The sequence below is a fragment of the Bos mutus genome, chromosome 6 (assembly GCF_027580195.1).
Source record: "Bos mutus isolate GX-2022 chromosome 6, NWIPB_WYAK_1.1, whole genome shotgun sequence".
NCBI classification, from domain to species: domain Eukaryota; kingdom Metazoa; phylum Chordata; class Mammalia; order Artiodactyla; family Bovidae; genus Bos; species Bos mutus.
The window spans coordinates 22,106,071-22,125,512 of NC_091622.1; the positions used below are offsets into that span (position 1 = coordinate 22,106,071).

The window sequence follows — 19,442 nt, forward strand, 5'->3', positions numbered from 1 at the left end:
TGCAGTGATTTATGTCAGTGTTCTACCTATGTTTTCCTCTTGGAGTTTTATTGTGTCTGGTCTCACATTTAGGTTTTTAATCCATTTTGAGCTTATTTTTGTGTATGGAGTTAAGGAATGATCTAATTTCACTTTTTTACATGTGGCTGTTAAGTTTTCCCAGCACCGTTTGTTAAAGAGACTGTCTTTCCAATATCGTTTAGTCTTTTTTCCTTTGTCATAGAATAATTGACCATAGGGTGCATGGGTGTATCTCTGGGTTTTCTATCCTAGAACCACCGATTTCTGATGGTGACATTTTAGGCTGGTTTGGTGGTGTTTTGCAAGCCATTATAGGTATGTGGTAGGTTTAAAATTGTTTTCTGAACCCTCTGCCTATCCTGATTTTATACATGCTAATTATATTTATCATATTTGAGCAATACTTTAAAGTTTAGGTGAGGCTTGAATTCAAAACTCATTATGTTTCTCTTCTGTGGTTTTTGAAGTTATCTTCTTATTCTAAAATGTTAGGGGAATGATAATTCTGTATCACGTAGAAGTCAAGGTACTATTTTTTTTAGCTCATTAAAATCGTAACAATAACACTTTAATCAGTTTTGTAATTTTGCTCCTTAGGAGATTCAGAAGAGAGCTGTGAAGGTGATGAGAGGAAGAAAGGATAAAGGAAAGAGATAATGTAACTGGAAGGCGAGCTGGTTCTTTAATTTGTTATTTATGGTATTTTTAGGTCATACCTGAATGGTCCAGTGGTTTTCCCTACTTTCTTCAATTTAAGTCTGAATTTGGCAATAAGGAGCTCATGATCTGAGCCACAGTCTGTCCCCGGTCTTGAGAAATAGATTTAAGGGACTAGATCTGATAGATAGAGTGCCTGATGAACTATGGACTGAGATTCATGCATTGTACAAGAGACAGGGATCAAGACGATCCCCACAGAAAAGAAATGCAAAAAAGCAAAATGGCTGTCTGGGGAGGCCTTACAAATAGCTGTGAAAAGAAGAGAAGCGAAAAGCAAAGGAGAAAAGGAAAGATATAAGCATCTGAATGCAGAGTTCCAAAGATTAGCAAGAAGAGATAAGAAAGCCTTCCTCAGCGATTAGTGCAAAGAAATAGAGGAAAAACAACAGAATGGGAAAGACTAGAGATCTCTTCAAGAAAATTAGAGATACCAAGGGGACATTTCATGCAAAGATGGGCTTGATAAAGGACAGAAATGGTATGGACCTAACAGAAGCAGAAGATATTAAGAAGAGGTGGCAAGAATACACAGAAGAACTGTACAAAAAGATCTTCATGACCAAGATAATCACAATGGTACGATTACTCACCTAGAGCCAGACATCCTAGAATGTGAAGTCAAGTGGGCCTTAGAAAGCATCACTAAGAACAAAGCTAGTGGAGGTGATGGAATTCCAGTTGAGCTCTTTCAAATCCTGAAAGATGATGCTGTGAAAGTGCTGCACTCAATATGCCAGCAAATTTGGAAAACTCAGCAATTGCCATAGGACTGGAAAAGGTCAGTTTTCATTCCAATCCCAAAGAAGACAATGCCAAAGAATGCTCAAACTACCGCACAGTTGCACTCATCTCACACGCTATTAAATACTCAAAATTCTCCAAGCCAAGCTTCAGCAATATGTGAACCGTGAACTTCCAGATGTTCAAGCTGGATTTAGAAAAGGCAGAGGAACCAGAGATCAAATTGCCAACATCCACTGGATCATGGAAAAAGCAAGAGAGTTCCAGAAAAACATCTATTTCTGCTTTATTGACTATGCCAAAGCCTTTGACTGTGTGGGTCACAATAAACTGTGGGAAATTCTGAAAGAGATGGGAATACCAGACCACCTGATCTGCCTCTTGAGAAACCTATATGCAGGTCAGAAAGCAACAGTTAGAGCTAGACATGGAACAACAGACTGGTTCCAAATAGGAAAAGGAGTACATCAAGGCTGTATATTGTCACCCTGCTATTTAAATTATATGCAGAGTACATCATGAGAAACGCTGGGCTGGAAGAAACACAAGCTGGAATCAAGATTGCCGGGAGAAATATCAATAACCTCAGATATGCAGATGACACCACCATTATGGCAGAAAGTGAAGAACTAAAGAGCCTCTTTGATGAGAGTGAAAGAGGAGAGTGAACAAGTTGGCTTAAAGCTCAACATTCAGAAAACAAAGATCATGGCATCTGGTCCCATCACTTCATGGCAAATAGATGGGGAAACAGTGGAAACAGTGTCAGACTTTATTTTTGGGGGCTCCGAAGTCACTGCAGATGGTGACTGCAGCCATGAAATTAAAAGATGCTTACTCCTTGGAAGGAAAGTTATGACCAACCTACATAGCATATTCAAAAGCAGAGACATTACTTTGCCAACAAAGGTCCATCTAGTCAAGGCTATAGTTTTTCCAGTGGTCATGTATGGATGTGAGATTTGGACTGTGAAGAAGGCTGAGCGCCGAAGAATTGATGCTTTTGAACTGTGGTGTTGGAGAAGACTCTTGAGAGTCCCTTGGACTGCAAGGAGATCCAACCAGTCCATTCTGAAGGAGATCAGTCCTGGGTGTTCTTTGAAAGGACTGATGCTAAAGCTGAAAGTCCAGTACTTTGGCCACCTCATGTGAAGAGTTGACTCATTGGAAAAGACTTTGATGCTGGAAGGGATTGGGGGCAGGAGGAGAAGGGGACGACAGAGGATGAGATGGCTGGATGGCATCACTGGCTCGATGGACGTGAGTCTGAGTGAACTCCGGGAGTTTGTGATGGACAGAGAGGCCTGGCGTGCTGCAATTCATGGGGTCACAAAGAGTCGGACATGACTGAGTGACTGAACTGAACTGAACTGATGGTATTTTTTCATTCAGCTGTAGTAGGACCAACGAGAGGGAAGACGAGAGCTTGAAGTGGAGTGTTTGAGGTTGAGGTTACTCCCAGGAGAGGCTGTACCAGAGTCAAGGTGTTTATGCTAGAATGGGTAACTGAAGAGCAACTCCAAACTCATTTGCAGGGAACTTTAAAGAGTTTTTATGTCCATTTGACTGGTAGAGGTTGAATTGAATGATCTCTTATGCCTTCCTACACTTACATGATTGCTCACAAGAGGAAATCAGAATGATGTAAAAATTTGAGCTGTTTTGCAAATTTCAGAAATCAGTATTGGCATCTGAAATGTAGATTAAAAGTATAAATTATTTCCAAATTTGTTTAAGAGAGCTGATACCTAATTCACCTTTGTTTCCATCTGGAGTAGTTCTTCCAGGAAATTCAGTTTCTTGCCCATCCCAAATTTCTTAATGTTTTCGAACTTGCCATTATTTAGCAAGTGAAGAGATGTGACTGCTACTTGCCATCATAATCTGTTTCCTGGCAGGAGTCTCTTAGTCTGAGTTCTTTCCAGCCTTTATTTGGTGGGAATGTGTCAGACTGGGATTTGTGTTTACTTATTGCAGAGTATAACACACAAGAGAAAAGAAATGGAACATAAGTAAAATGTTTAATGAATGATCAGAAGTTGAACACTCATGTAGCTGTCATCCTGACTGAGTAACAAGAGAATTACTAGCACCTCAGAGGTTCCCGGCTCTTGCCAGCTTCCCTAATTACTACCCGCTTTCCTCTCTGCAGATCCACAACTGGCTTCTAACACTATAATTTATTTTTGCCTGGTTTTCAGTTTTGTTTCCATGGAACTACATCATTTGTATGACTGGCTACCTTGGCTCAACATTATATTTGTGACATTTAGATACATTGTGGTGTGTAACCCTAGTTTGTTTACTTACACTGTTTTGTAATATTTCATTGTGTTACACTTTCTGCTGTTGAGATTTGGTAGTTTCCATTTTTGGCTTTTCTGAATAATGTTGCTATGAACATTACTGTATGACCCTCGGTGCACGTATTCCCCCACCAGAATTTCTGCTGGCGGTGAGATTGCTGAATGCTAGGGTATGCATGGGTACAGCTTTTACAGAGAGTGCTAAACTGTTTTCCAAAGTGTTTGTATTTCGCCTTTACTCATGCTCACATGCTTGTTAACACTCAGTACTGTGTCAAAGAGGAATTTTTTCCCTCATCTCCGGCTCTTCGGCCCTCTCTTATCGGCTCTCTATTGTTCATGTTTCCTGATGGTTTCATTGTTATCCTGGGCTTGCTTTAGGCAAAAATATTTTCATATTTTTAAAGTATCTCATTGAAATCCATATTGTTAGGCTTATGTCTTTCTTGCTTGTCTTCCATCGACATTAGACATATGCATTTTAATTTTTATGTTTACTGGACAGGTTGCAAGCCAGCAACACAGTCTCAGACAGAATGCCTTGGGGAAGTTACAGATTTTCGTTGTAGCCCATGCAGCAGAGATGTACTGGGTCTTAAAAAGAATGCAGGCACTGTGGGGAAGGGAAAGTGCTGACTGTATTTCTTTTGGACAGGAAAGAATATCTTGTCTGAAATTTGTTTTTGTTAAAAGGAGTAACTTTGGAGAAATAGTTTTAGTATGACGGGAGATAACATGAGGCAAAATTAATGAGTACTTTAAGTAAATTACAAAAATGAAAGTAAGTGGTGGGGTATTATAAAGTCTGTCAAGCAAGTTATTTCAAGAGGAACCTTAGAATGTGAGTCATATTACTAAGTGAAAGAAGCTAATCTGAAATGATTCCAATTATGTGATATTCTGGAAAAGACAAAACTATGGAGATAGTTAAAAGATCAGTGGTATTGCTACAGGTTGGGAGGTGGAGGGAGAGATGAATAGGTAGAGCACAGAGGCTTTTTAGTACAGTGAAACCACTCTAACACCAGAATAGTGATGGATACATGCATTATGCATTTGTCCAAACTCATAGAATGTACAACATTGTGAGTGAGCCCTAATGTAAACTATAGACTTTGGGTGATTATGAGGTATCAGTATGGGTTGATCAGTTGTAACAAATGTGCCACTGTGGATGTTGATAATGGGGGTAGATATTGATGTATGGGATCAGGGGATAAGCTTTGCAGCTTATTTGCTGTGAGTCTTAAACTGTTCTGAAAAACTTAAGTCTTTTCTTAAAAAAACTTGAAATAGAGAAAAGTGTGAAATGTGATGTGTAATATATAATATTTTGCTTGGTAAGTGCATATTTGGGTTCATATATAAAATGTTGGCTTCCCAGGTGACTCGTTGGATAAAGAATCTGCCTGCAATGCAGGAGACAGAAGAGATGCGGGTTTGATCCCTGGGTCAGAAAGATCCCTTGGAGAAGGAATTGGCAACCCACTCCAGTTTTCTTGCCTTAAGAATCCCATGGACAGAGGAACAGGGTGGACTATAGTCCATAGGGTCCCAAAGGGTCGGACATGACTGAAGTGACTGAGTACATATGAGATGTTTTGCTAATTTTAGTATCTTTAGAATTGAAATTAATTTTTTTTACTAGATAATTGTTTTAAAACTAAGGAATCAAAGTAAAATGTGACATCAGTGGTGGCAGTTATTAAAAAAACCCCAGAGTACCTTGGAATTCTTTTTGGTAGCACTCCAGATGCTCCATACAGCGATCAAATGTGTGAGTTAATCAGATATTAGATTAGAGTCCATAGAGAAGGTGATAGAGTTGAAATAAAGAAGTAGTCTTCTATTTCTGGAAAGACTGCTGCTGTACTTACAGGTATCTTAAAACACCTGGATCCTTTTTTATAAACCTCTGTTGTGGTTAGCTCCATAAGAGTACTGCATATGTGGCCAGTATCAACCGTGGAGTTTATACAAAAATCAAGGCGATTAATCCCAAATTTTGCTTTGCTTCCTGAAAATCATTCTTTGAAACTTGCCGAATTTGCTCTTTTGGAAACATCTCTTTTTTTAAAAAAATATTAATTTTTGTCTGTGCTGGGTCTTCATTGCCGCATGGGCTTTTCTCAAGTTCTCGCAAACAGGGGCTGCTCTCTAGTCGCAGTGCGCGGGCTTCTTACTGTGGTGGCTTCTCTTGCTGGGGAGCACGGGCTCTAGGGCACGCAGGCTTCCGTAGTTGTGGCTTGCGGGTTCTAGAGCACAGGTTCAGTACTTGTGGCTCACAGGCTTGGTTGCTTTGAGGCATGTGGGATCTTCCTGAACCAAAACCCATGTCTCCTGCATTGGCAGGTGGATTCTTTACCACTGAGCTATCAGCAAAGCCCAGAAATATCTCTTCATCTGTGAAGTTTTCTGGAAATTTGGAAAAATTTTATTCATTCTTTTTAATCTCAATTCATCATTGAAAAAAGCTGCAGAAAGTCTTTCCTAGACAAAAAGAATGCTTGTTATGAAGCTAGGGCACCAGAAGGCTGAATTCTAAAAAGATAATCTTGGCTTTAAAGTCCTATGTGAGTCAAAGAAAATGTGGACATGTATGAATCAGCTCATTTGTGTCCTCTGCTAGTGTGGCTTTTTCCTTCTGAATTTTTCTGTCCTTAGTGTAGAATTTTAGATGAGGTTAATCAGATACAAATATATATGCTTTAAACAATGTACAGTGAAATTCCAAGCTTTTAAAACTCTTAAAAAAATTTGAAGGCTATTTATTTTGCAAAAACGAACTGTGAAGAAATGAACATTTACATAGGAAAAAACTCCCAAACTTGAAGAGGAGTGCCAGGAGAAGCAACAAGAAATGCTGATCTTACATTACCTGAAGAAACCAAGGTTTCTTGGTTGACTGTCCCAACCATTTTCACCAAGAACTGAAGGCTTGTTTGAGCTGCATGAAGTACTGAGCAACATGGATATACACGGAGATTAGCATACTAAGTGAAGTCAGTCAGAAAGACAAATACCATACGATATCACTTGTATGTGGAATCTTAAATGTGATGCAAATGAACTTACCTATGAAACAGACCCACTGCATCAGTGAGCAGCTTTTTTCATCCAGTAGTATTCCGTATTGTATATATACGGCATCCACTGTATCCATTTCTCTGTTGGACATTTAGGTTGTTTCTGTATCTTGGCTATTGTGAATAGTGCTGTTAGGAACACAAGAGTTGCATGTATCATTTTGAATTATAGTTTCATTTGGATGTATCACTAGGAATGGGATTGCTAGATCATATGGCAACTCTATACTGTTTTCCAAAGTGACTGCACCAACTTACTCTCCCACCAACAGTGTAGGAGAGTTCCCTTTCCCCATACCCTCTCCAGCATGTGTTATTTTTAGACTTTTTAATGATGACCATTCTGACTGGCATGAGGTGATATCTCACTGTAGTTATGATTTGCACTTCTCTAATAATTAGCAATGTTGAGCATCTTTTCCTGTGCCTGTTGGCCATCTGTATCTGTTCTTTGGAGAAATGCCTGTTTAGGTATTCTGGCTATCTTTTGATTGAGTTACTTGGTTTCTTTATATTGACCTGCATGAAGTACTAAGTGAAGTTGCTCAGTCCTGTCCGACTCTTTGCGACCCCATGGACTGTAGCCTACCAGGCTCCTCTGTCCATGGGATTTTCCAGGCAAGAGTACTGGAGTGGGGTGCCACTGCCTTCTCTAGGGGATATTCCCAACCTAGGGATCAAACCCAGGTCTCCCACATTGCAGGCTGACATTTTACTGTCTGAGCCACCAGGGAAGCCCTGGAAGCATGAGCTGTTTGTAAATTTTGGAGATTAATCCCTTGTCAGTCACATGATTTGCAAACATTTTTTTTTCCCCCCAGTCCATAGGTTCTTTTTGTCTTGTTTATGGTTATGGTTTCCTTTGCTGTGCAAAAAGTTGTAAATTCGATTAGATCCCATTTGTTTATTTTAGCTTTTATTTCTATTACCTTGGGAGACCAGCCTAAGAGATTTGTGTCAAAGGATGCTTTGCCTGTGTTCTCTGCTAGGAGTTTTATGGTGTTACGTCTTCTGTTTAGGTCTTTAAGCCATTTTGAGTGTATTTTTGTCTACTGTGTGAGGGTGTGTTCTAACTTCACTGGTTTATGTGCACTGATTTACAGCTTTCCCAGCACCACTTGCTGAAGAGACTTTTTCCCATTGTATATTCTTGCCTTCTTTGTCGAAAAGTAATTGACCATGGGCGCGTGAGTTTATTTCTGGGCTCGCGTTGTGATGGGTCTTTTATGCATGTATGATATTGTAATATAATGCATGGGTTATTTGAAAAATGTTGATTTCTGGAGATTTTTAAATGTTTCCAGATGTTAAACCATTTCAGTATATAAAAATCACATTCACATTTGTTAATATCACAGTCAATAACTTCTGAAATGTTTGTAAGTATTGGGAAGTTCTCAAGCTCTTGGTAGGGTGTACAAGTTTTTCTAAATTCTAATTTTTAACTGTTGTTTGCCTTGAAATGACAAGGCTCAGTTAGTCATTTTCAAGAAAATGTCTAGCAAGTCACCAATCTGAATAAACGTAGTTTGTCCAGTGGTTCTTTCAAGTTAAAATAAAGCTTTGTGAACCAGATGGCTAATTCAGCTTACAACTCAAACTGCGGCCCAGATGCTTTTCCTCAACACATCCATCCTGCATGATGCTTTATTCACAGTTCCCACTTCATCATTTCATCACACAGACTTCTACAATGACGTGTATTCAAGATTGGGATTTAATAGATTTAATGATTTTTTGTTGCTTTATCAAGGACGTCCTTAAGTGAAACTGGCTCCTCCCACCAATAAATGCATGAAGGTGAGGAATATAATGACTCCAGCACAAATTGGAGACACTGCCTTGATTTCTGCCAAGGCAGCAGCAATGTTACCCTCTGTAACACTCTCTTAGCTAGCATGTGTGCTTCTCTAGTAAATGCAGTGTGATAACCAACCCTGTGCTAGTGGGTTTTTTCATTTCTAGTTCAAAAAATATTATAATATGACATAAACAATGTACTACAGTGTAGTAAAGAATGTATTAGCCTTTAGAAGAGCTTATCACATCTAAGTTTAAAATATTCAACTTCTTTTTCTTTATACTTAGAATGATTGGTCTCAAAGTGATACTACAATGTAACTGGCACCATAAATATTATTATTATTTAAATGTTCCATTGCATAATGTGTGCGTGCTAAGTCACTTAAGTTGTGTCCAGCTCTTTGCAGCTCCATGGAATGTAGCCCACCAGGCTCTTCTGTCCATGGGATTCTCCAGGCAAGAGTACTGGAGTGGGTTGCCATTTCCTTCTCCAATTGCATAATGCACTGTAAGATAAATTATTACCATCTATAAAGTTGAAGGGAATATGGCTTTCATCACAATCTCGTTTCTTATTTATTATTTTCCCCAGTTTCTTTGGAGTAGATTCCTCCCTTCCTTGAGTCAGAAGACTCTCTGATAAATCAGTTTTATTTTTTCCAGCACTTTTAAATGTAGACAGTGTGGTGGTAGGTGAGAATGTTAATCTTCTAGTCCCATTTTAAGACAATAATTTAAGATAAAAATTAGGAAAAACATTATAAATACGTTTACTTTTAGAATGAGATGAAATATCATTAAATGAGTCTCAAAAATAAAAATTTATTTTTATTTGACAACTTAAAAATTATTACTTGAACAAGTTCACCAAAGGTACCTCATCCTTTTGTGTTTCTGTATAAGTTGCAGGGAAAACTTTGGCTTTAAAAATAAGAATTTATTGAACAGTAATGAGGCTACAGAGATGATAGCAGGAATAACCACCAACAGCTGGTAAGAGCAGAGTAGTAATGAGAACACATTGAGCTAATCTCTGAAAACCCACCTCTTTATACACTCAACCTCTGTTATAGAACACACAAGAATATACAAACACGCATTCCATTAGCTGTCAGAATGATGTCATCACACATCTTGTAGCTTCTGGAAAATTCCACTGTCCCCTCAAAAGAGTAAGAGTGAAAAAGGCACATAATGTTTTAGCTTTACTGTGAAGATAGTTTTGAACTCAGAGATCGCCTTGAAAAGTCCCCAGGGATCCCGTATGCTGCTGCTGCTGCTGCTGCTGCTGCTAAGTCACTTCAGTCATATCCGACTCTGCATGACCCCAGAGATGGCAGCCCACCAGGCTCCCCTGTCCCTGGGATTCTCCAGGCAAGAACACTGGAGTGGGTCGCCAGTTCCTTAGTCACACTTAAATAACTGTTGTTCTAGATGTTTGAAACTACCATCAAGATGTTTTAAAGTTACCTCTGAAAATAACCATTTTTTAAAAGAACATCTTTGCATCCTAAAGCAGATGTGGTAATTCTCTGTCAAGATCATCCTCATCAAGGCCTTGTTCTGTGTCTCTTACAATTAACTCTGGTGTCTTTTGTTATGTCATATTAATTAGGGTAAGCGTCAGAAAGTGGAAGAACAGTGGGCACTTCTACTACATGAAATACGTTGATCTATTAATTAGAGAAGAAATGCATAATCTTGTTTTCAAGATGAGGCTTTATTGGTATGCAACTATCTCCCTCATTCCTTGATCCAGTTTGTGGCTGGAAAGAATGAAGATTTGGATAAGAATACAATCTTTTCTAGTTTGCTGCTCATGCTTAACTGTGGAGAAACCTGGCTGGACTGTCTCTGGGACAAAGATCTTAGCTTCTCATGCAGCAGTGATAACACTGGACTTTGTGCTTCCGTCCCTTCTTCCAGTGGAAACATCACTCGCATTTCCAGTCTCTCTACTTGTGCTCTCTCAGACATTGAGTTTGATGGATAATTAGTTAGGATTAAATTGCCCACTAAACAAAATGGTTTTTGTAATATTGAGGTCCTAAGATGGAAAATTGTTAAATAATGAAATACCTTGTGCTGTCTTTCTTTGATTCTAAGGTGCACATTTTGGCAGATTTTAGCAGCACTGAAATGAGAATGTGTTTTTTAAAGGTGTATCTGCTTAACTGGTGAATTTTCTCCCCCACTTTTGTGAAGTAGTATCAATTTTTCTTTTAATTTTGAAATGTTATCTCAAATATATATTTTTTGTCATTATTGCAAATGCTACTTCATGGGAAAGACTACAATATATTTTCACTCTTTAATGGTTTCTGTGTTTTTCTTTTCAAAGAGAAATAACAGAATCTGGCAATAATTTACATATATATCTTCTTAAAAATGCTCTTTCTCATTAAGTGCTTCAAGTGGATAAAAAATTAACACTAAATTATCTTCATATAAACTGCTCAGAAGTTTGCTTTTTAAAAAATAAAAACTCTTATTTTTTTAAGGCTATAGTAAATAATATAGTTTGGTTTTGGCATATGCTTATGTTTTAAATTTTATATTCATTATTTAATTCTGTTAACAATAGGTTTATTTTAGGACAGTGGAACTTGTAGAAGAGCCCATACAAAATTCTCCTGGTCTGAGTTTCTACTTCAAAATTAATGGACTTCCCATATTTCTGAAAGGCTCGAATTGGATCCCTGCAGATTCATTCCAGGATAGAGTAACCTCTGCCATGTAAGTTATCATCTTTTATTTCTTGTTCCTCTTATTATTATCAATCCCACAGAGCTTAAGAGCTACTCATTTTAAGTTTTTTTGTTGTTGTTGTTCTGGTGGAAGGAACCAAGAGGTAACATATAAATCTAGGATGATGAAAACTCTAGAATGGAAAAAATTTTTAAGTCGTTTCATTCTCATGAGCTATAGGCCATCTGACAGCTAAACTATTTGAGGCCGCTGAAACTATCTAATTTTTATAAATTGTGTCTAGAGGAACAAGAAAATGGCTAACGTGCATCTTGGATAGTTAGCCCCTGTAAAAAAAGATGATTAAATCTGACTTTAAAATTCTTTTTTGAAGAATATTGGGGGGTTTTTTTGTTTGTTTGTTTGGTATGCTTTACCAAAAAAATGGTAAATGATAAATTTGGTAATGTAATGCTTTATCAAAACTATTTACTTCTTCATGCTAAGAATTTACACGTTCTTCATGTTTATTATACTTTAATAAAAAGAACTAAAGAAATCTTCAGAGCGTCTTTCTGAAGCTCTGAAAATAGAAGTTAACAAGAAAATATTTCCTGATTATATTTATAAACTGCTATCTTTGTAACAGTAAAAATAAGCTTTGTGAGGTGAAAATAAACACATTTCAGTTCACTTCAGTTTAGCTGCTCAGTCGTGTCCGACTCTGCGACCCCTGGACTGTAGCACGCCAGGCCTCCCTGTCCATCACCAACTCTCGGAGTCCACCCAAACTCATGTCCATTGAGTTGGTGAAGCCATTCAACCATCTCATCCTCCGACATTCCCTTCTCTGCCTGCCCTCAATCTTTCCCAGCATCAGGGTCTTTTCTAATGAATCAGCTCTTCACATGAGGTGGCCAAAGTATTGGAGTTTCAGCTTCAACATCAGTCCTTCCAATGCACACCCAGGAATGATTTCCTTTAGGATGGACTGGTTGGATCTCCTTGCAGTCCAAGGGACTCTCAAGAGTCTTCTCCAACACCACAGTTCAAAAGCATCAATTCTTTGGTGCTCAGCTTTCTTCACAGTCCAACTCTCACATCCGTACATGACTACTAGAAAAACCATAGCCCTGACTAGCTGGACCTTTGTTGGCAAAGTAATGTCTCTGCTTTTTAATATGCTGTCTAGGTTGGTCATAACTTTCCTTCCAAGGAGTAAGTGTCTTTTAATTTCATGGCTGCAATCACCAACTGCAGTGATATTAGAGCCCCCCAAAATAAAGTATTCCACTGTTTCCCCATCTATTTGCCATGAAGTGATGGACTTACTTACATTATACAAATATGCGTTGAGGTATATTATGTTTAGAATGTAGATGTGGTTGGTATATGTAAACTCTAATTTTGCCTAAAGTTGTATCTATAGTAATATCCTTTTACTTTAAAATGTGTAATATTTTTGAATTTCATATGAAAATAAAATCATTCTCCAGACAGACCACAGAAAATTTGCTGTCTCCTCTTCACCCTAGTGGCTCAGATGCATTTACCTGCAATGCAAGAGGCCCAGGTTTGATCCCTGGGTTGGGAAGACCCCCTGGAGTGCATGCATGCTAAGTCGCTTCAGTCATGTCCGACTCTTTGTGACCCCATGGACTGTAACGCACCAGGCTCCTCTATCCATGGAATCCTCCAGACAAGAATACTGGAATGGATTGCAATGCCCTTCTCCAGAGGATCTTTCTAACACAGGGATTGAACCCAGGGATTGTCTCTTTTGTCTCCTGCATTGGTAGAGGGTTCTTTACCACTAGCACAGCCTGGGAAGCCCTCCTGCAGTAGGAAATGGCAACCCACTTCAATATTCTTGCCTGGGAATCCCATGGAGAGAGGAGCCTGGTGGGCTACAGTCCATGGGGTTGCAAAGAGTCAAACACGACTGAACGACTAACACTTTCACTCTGCTCCCGGTAGGTTTTGGTGGCGACTGTACTGAGCAACTGGGTCAGTTAGTAAACCTGCCCATAGGCATCTTTACTAGGAGCACAGCGCTCTGGGTCCATGGTCTTCCTGTTATTGGACTTTTTCCTTCCCTTCTGGGTGCTGTTCTGGAAATGGAAGGTTCATGCTGTCAAAGTGGATGCAAATTTCTAAACTTCCCTGAAGGTGATGTAAATAGGAATTAGAGCAAGAAGGAAATTTACTAGATAAGGGGGTCCTGGACTGGGGGAATTGTTTAAAAAAAAAAAAAAAAGAATGAGAGTGAGCTAGAAACTAATATTCAAACTCTGATTTTTGCTTTACAGTTTGAAATGGTTGTATAAAATGAACACATAGTTTCTAAGGTTTACAACAGGAATAACTTTAAGACAAAAATTTAATTTTAAAAATAGTGTAATAGCGTGACTGAAAATTTAGAAAGCAGAGAAAAGATATCACTCATAATTTTTCTACATTTATTTTTATGTGGTTACAGTTAGAAAGTGAAGTGAAAGTGTTATTCGATCAGTCGTGTCCAACTCTTTGCGACCCCATGGACTGTAGCCTGCAGGCTCCTCTGTCCATGGAATTCTCCAGAGAAGAATGCTGGAGTGGGTTGCCATTCCCTTCTCCAAGGGATCTTCCCAACCCAGGGATTAAACCTGGATGTCTTGTATTGTAAATGGATTCTCTACCGTCTGAGCTATGAGGGAAGTCAATTACAATTACAGTTAATGTGTATATATATACTTTTGTCTCATTTTCTTCACTGTGCATTGTATCCAAACCATCATAATTAAAATGTGTTCTTCTAACAGTTATTTGAAATGTGTTTATCAACCACAGCATATTTCTTAAAATTTTGTTCATTTTTTATTGTTCCCAAGATTTTAAATTAGCATTTGTTTTAAAACTTTCTTCTGTAGGTTGCGGCTCCTCTTGCAGTCTGTTGTGGATGCTAACATGAATGCTCTGCGGGTCTGGGGAGGAGGAGTTTATGAGCAGGATGAATTCTACGAACTCTGTGATGAACTAGGCATAATGGTGCGTAGTTGACAGCTCACCATTTTGTAGATATGTCACCATATCCTCAGTTTGACCTCCAGTGTTCTGAGTGGGTGACATTGCCCATTCCTTTTTTTTTTTGTTGATGTGGTGTAGCTTATTTACAATATTGTGCTAGTTTCAGGTATACAACAAAGTGATGCAGTTATACATATGTATGTATATTCTTTTCCATTGTGGTGTATTACAGGATATTGGATAAAGTTCCCTAGGCTATGCAATAGGTCCTTGTTGTTTATCTATTTGATATCTAATAGTTTGTATTTGCCAATCCTAAAGTCCTAATTTATCCCTCCCCACCTCCTTCCCCTTTGATAACCATAAGTTTGTTTTCTGTGTCTGTTCCTCTTTCATAAATTCATTTGGGTCATATTTTAGATCCCACATATAAGTGGCATCATAGCCCATTCCTTCTTTTCTCAGAGCCAAGAATGATGTTCCACTTTTTTTTTTTTGGGGGGCAGAGAAATAAATGGCATCTAGCAAACCCAGAGCCATAATTGATAGTAAATATCATAATTATTTGTTTATTTTAAAATACTAGACATTCTGCATATTGGTTATATCTAAGCATATATCTATATTTTCTTTGTAACTCTCTTTGTGATAGGTTAAGCATAAAAAGGAAAGTAAAATATTAAAAACATTTTAATTTTAAGGAGATCTAACAAGACCTAGAGAGAAGAAAAATGATTACATTTTAAAAGATGTGCTTAATACTGTCATTAAGTACCTCTGAACATAGTTTGCATTGGTGAGGGTTAAGCAAAGGAAATATATTCTTTTAATTCTAGTCTTACAGTTCTAAAATATAAAGCACTTCATAGAAGAGTAGTAATTTTAATAATATTGATAATGCTGATGGTCATGATGTGTCAATATTCTGGAATATTCTGGACATTGTTCTCAGTGCTCTGCATTTATTATTTTATTTCATCTTCATGCCCAGCATATGAGGGAGTTACTGTTGTTCTCTATCCCCGTTTTACTGGCATGTGGAGAGGTTAACTAACTTTCCCAAACTCACAGAGTGGGTATATGGTGGAACTGCAGTTCTGATTCAGGCCGACAGATACGGCGCTGTGCTCTAAACCACGCTCCTTGTGGTCTCCCTGAAGGGTGCATCCTGAGTCGTGTCTGGCACTTTGCAACCTGTGGACTATAGTCCACCAAGCTCCTCCGTCCATGGGATTCTCCAGGCAAGAATACTGGAGTATGTTGCAATTTCCTACTCCAGGGGATCCTCTCAACCCAGGGATCAAACCCATTTCTCTTAGCGTCTCCTGCATGAGCAGGTGAATTCTTTACCACTAGCGCCACCTGGGAAGCCCAGTTGCACTTACGTGGTTTCCTCTAAAATGTCCATAAAGGGATCCTTTTGGCCATGAAAAGTTAATTCTTCGATTTTTAAAAAAGTGCATTTCTTAACAGTCTGGACCATTTCTCAAAACCAAATTCCTGGTGAAAATTAGAATGAATTAGAAATGAGGAGAGGTTGGGAGAAATGTTTACTGAATTTCACATTCTCCACAATACAAGCACTATTTCCTTATTTGCATTCCTCTTTTTTTTTTTTCTTTTCTGCCCACCTAACATTTTCTCTTCTCAGGTTTCCCTATGGCTCTGGTGAGTTTGTAAAGTGCCTTTCCTAGTGCCCCATGCCTTGTGCTGCTAAAATGGTCACATACATCGGGCTGAGTTGATTTTCGTTTGCGTGAAAGATAATGCCCAAGGTTTAGGACAAAGACTTTCCTTCTGTGCAATGAAACCTATGGAAGTACTGTGTTGCCTCTTATTTGATTTGCCAGATATGGCAGGATTTCATGTTTGCCTGTGCGCTTTACCCAACTGATAAGGATTTCATGGATTCCGTGAGAGAAGAAGTCACTCACCAGGTATGTCATTACGTAACATTCCAAGAAGGAGTAAAGGCTTAAGTTTTAGTTTTGCATTTTGTTAAACCTGTCCTTGTTTTTCTTGTTTTAAATTCCATTGAAGTACAGCTGATTTACAATGCTGTGTTTAATTTCTTCTCTTTCTTTTTGTTCTCTTTATTAAATCCCATGGGGAAAAAAAAAATCAGCCAGGTGATTGACTCCTTGAGTGAGTCCATCCAGTCTCATGGTTCTCATTCCACTTATTGGTGGATGACTGTCAGATTTATTCCTGGCCCTGACTTCTCTGCTGAATTCCTGGTTCTTATTATCCAGCTCCCTGCTTGGTAGCCCTACCTGGAGGTGTAATAGGAATCTCAAATGTAACATGTCTAAACCAAACTTATATTACCTTCCCCAGACTTGCTTTTCTTGCTGTGTTCCCCACCTCAATAAATGGCAATACCGGTCTTCGAATTTCTCAGGCCAAAAATTTTGATTCTTAACTCCTTGATTTCTGTTGCATTCCACATATAAATACCTTGTATTTATAGATCTATAAATGCAAAGAAGTGATTATATCCTAGCTCTGTTCACTGAAAAGTCTTAAAAAGAGTAAACAGCCTAGTCAAATTGAGCATCCTTGTATTGAAATAGTCTTTCCCACTAAGAGAAGAGTTCTTAGAGAAATGGCTGGTTCCAGGTCTGGAACAGAAGATGATGCTGGAATATTTTGGCATACAAATAACAAGGAGGCTACCAAAGATATGTTAAAAGAATATTGATGAGATTGACCGACCAAAAGTGGGACAATTTGAAATTCAGTAAGGATAAGAATGTCAGTGGATTGAAATCCACTGAGTATGTTAAAATCTATAAGTATGTTAAAATCTATAAGTGGGACAATTTGAAATTCAGTAAGGATAAGAATGTCAGTGGATCGAAATCCACCGAGTATGTTAAAATCTGTAAGTTAAAATTGGTGTCTGTGAATGTGTATTTGTGGGGAAAACCAAAAGAAATGAAAAAAATATTATGACACTCAAGATAGTGGTTACTTTTGGAAGGAAGGAAGGACTGTGATTAGGAAGGGGTACATGAGGGCTCCTGGGGTCTTGGTGAAGTTTTCTTAGTCTGGATGGTGTTGCAAGTGTGATTGCCTTATAATAATAATTCACTGGGTCACAGTTTGTTTTCTGTGTCCGTTTTTTCCTAAGTTTAGAAAGTGAGCATTGAATCATCCCTTACTCAGAGCCCTCTAGATACAGTTAAAGATCCTCCATGCACTATCTTGTCTCTGCCTGTCTCCCCAGCCTCGTTAGATACCATATTCCCCGTACTTTCCCTGACCTGGAATGCCTTGCCCTATTACCCTCCTCTGTGGGTGATCTCAGTCGTTCTTTTTCTGACTCGTCTTACCTTGGGCATGACTCTCTGGGAAGAAACTTTCTATGTCTGCAAGTCTAGATTAGGTCATTTTCCCTTTGTGACATACATCACACTTGAAATTACTTGTTCAATGTTTTGTCACTCCATCAAGGTTGTAATCTCCCTGAGGCTTAGGGCAAGTTCCCCCATGACCCGGCTGTATTAGTCATCTGATGTATAAGTGGATGGATGAATGAATAACTTTTAAAATATTAATTGTAGTTATGTAGGTTGTAAACATTTCAGTCTTATTTTAAATTTTCCTTCACACAATTAAAATATATCTATGCGTTTTCAGTTCTTTTATGTATTATTAAAGAGAACTTTTTGTGCAGGGTTTATTAAAATTTTAAAGTAAAGCTCATCATAAAATTCTAGGTCAGTTTGAAGGGTGTGTGAGCATAGAGTCACTGAAGTTTTTTGTCTCTTCGGTATTTGTATTTTCGTCAGTACCAGAAGCATGCCTGTCACAGTTGGTCATAGCCCTCTTTTACCTGTATATGAAAAGTGAAAGTGAAAATTGCTCAGTTGTGTCTGACTCTTTGTGACCCCATGGATTGAATAGTCCATGGCCAGAATTCTCCAGGCCAGAATACTGAAGTGGGTAGCCTTTCCCTTCTCCAGGGGATCTTCTCAACCCAGGGATCAAACACAGGTCTCCTGCATTTCATGTGGATTCTCTACCAGCTGAGCCACCAGGGAAGCCGAAGAATACTGGAGTGGGTAGCCCATCCCTTCTCCAGCAATCTTTCTGATCCAGGAATCGAACCAGGGTCTCCTGCATTGCAGACAGATTCTTTACTAACTGAGCTATCAGGGAAGCTACCTTAGAAACGGTATTTCCAGGGGCAAATAAGGAAATACTGTTTATAAGACTAGTTTAGAAAAAGCACAAACTTTAATTTTTTAAATGACATACATCTCTTTAAGGTATTCTTGCTGCTGCTGCTAAGTCGCTTCAGTTGTGTCCGACTCTGTGTGACCCCATAGACGGCAGCCCACCAGGCTCCGCCATCCCTGGGATTCTCCAGGCAAGAACACTGGAGTGGGTTGCCATTTCCTTCTCCAATGCGTGAAAGTGAAAAGTGAAGTCGCTCAGTTGTGTCCGACTAGTAGCGACCCCATGGACTGAAGCCTACCAAGGTCCTCCGTCCATGAGATTTTCTAGGCAAGAGTACTGGAGTGGCTTGCCATTGCCTTCTCCGAAGTTGATTCTTAATACATCTCTATTTCACATGTGAATTACTTAGCATATTGAATGGAGACCACAGTGAGAACACCAGCTGAAACCCATCATGTAATCATCCATTCCAGTGCAAGAGAAGCTATGAATACCAATGAGGTTATATTGCTAAAACATGTTCCAAAAGAATTTCTCTTGACCATTGACTCACTCTGTTCTCAAAGAGATTTAATTGCCTTCTTCTGCTGGGTTATCTTCCAGTGTGTCAGAAGAACTGAATCCTTTCCCCTCTGTGAAGGGCTGGCCTACAGTGAGCCCAGATCATGCAGGGTTTTCAGATTCCTCAATTTCTTTTTCTGTATTTAGATATATTCAGTGACTTAACCTTAGTTGATTTCTTAAGACATTGCTGTTCATTCGCTAAGTCATGTCCAACACTTTGCAACCCCATGGACTGCAGCATGCTAGACTTCCTTGAGTTTGCTCAAACTCATGTACGTTGAGTCAACGATACCATCCAACCATCTCATCCTCTATCGTCCCC

The 19,442-nt window shown here is 38.8% G+C and overlaps 1 protein-coding gene across 1 annotated transcript in view; it reads left to right on the forward strand.

Moving 5' to 3' along the window:
• The window catches only part of MANBA (mannosidase beta), a 125,701-nt gene that overhangs the window by 43,338 nt on the left and 62,921 nt on the right, over window positions 1-19,442 (forward strand). Inside the window, exons 8-10 of the mRNA XM_005899815.2 lie at window positions 11,262-11,413; window positions 14,275-14,392; window positions 16,222-16,308. Of these exons, the coding sequence (XP_005899877.2) occupies window positions 11,262-11,413; window positions 14,275-14,392; window positions 16,222-16,308 (357 nt within the window). The remainder of the gene's footprint in view (window positions 1-11,261; window positions 11,414-14,274; window positions 14,393-16,221; window positions 16,309-19,442) is intronic.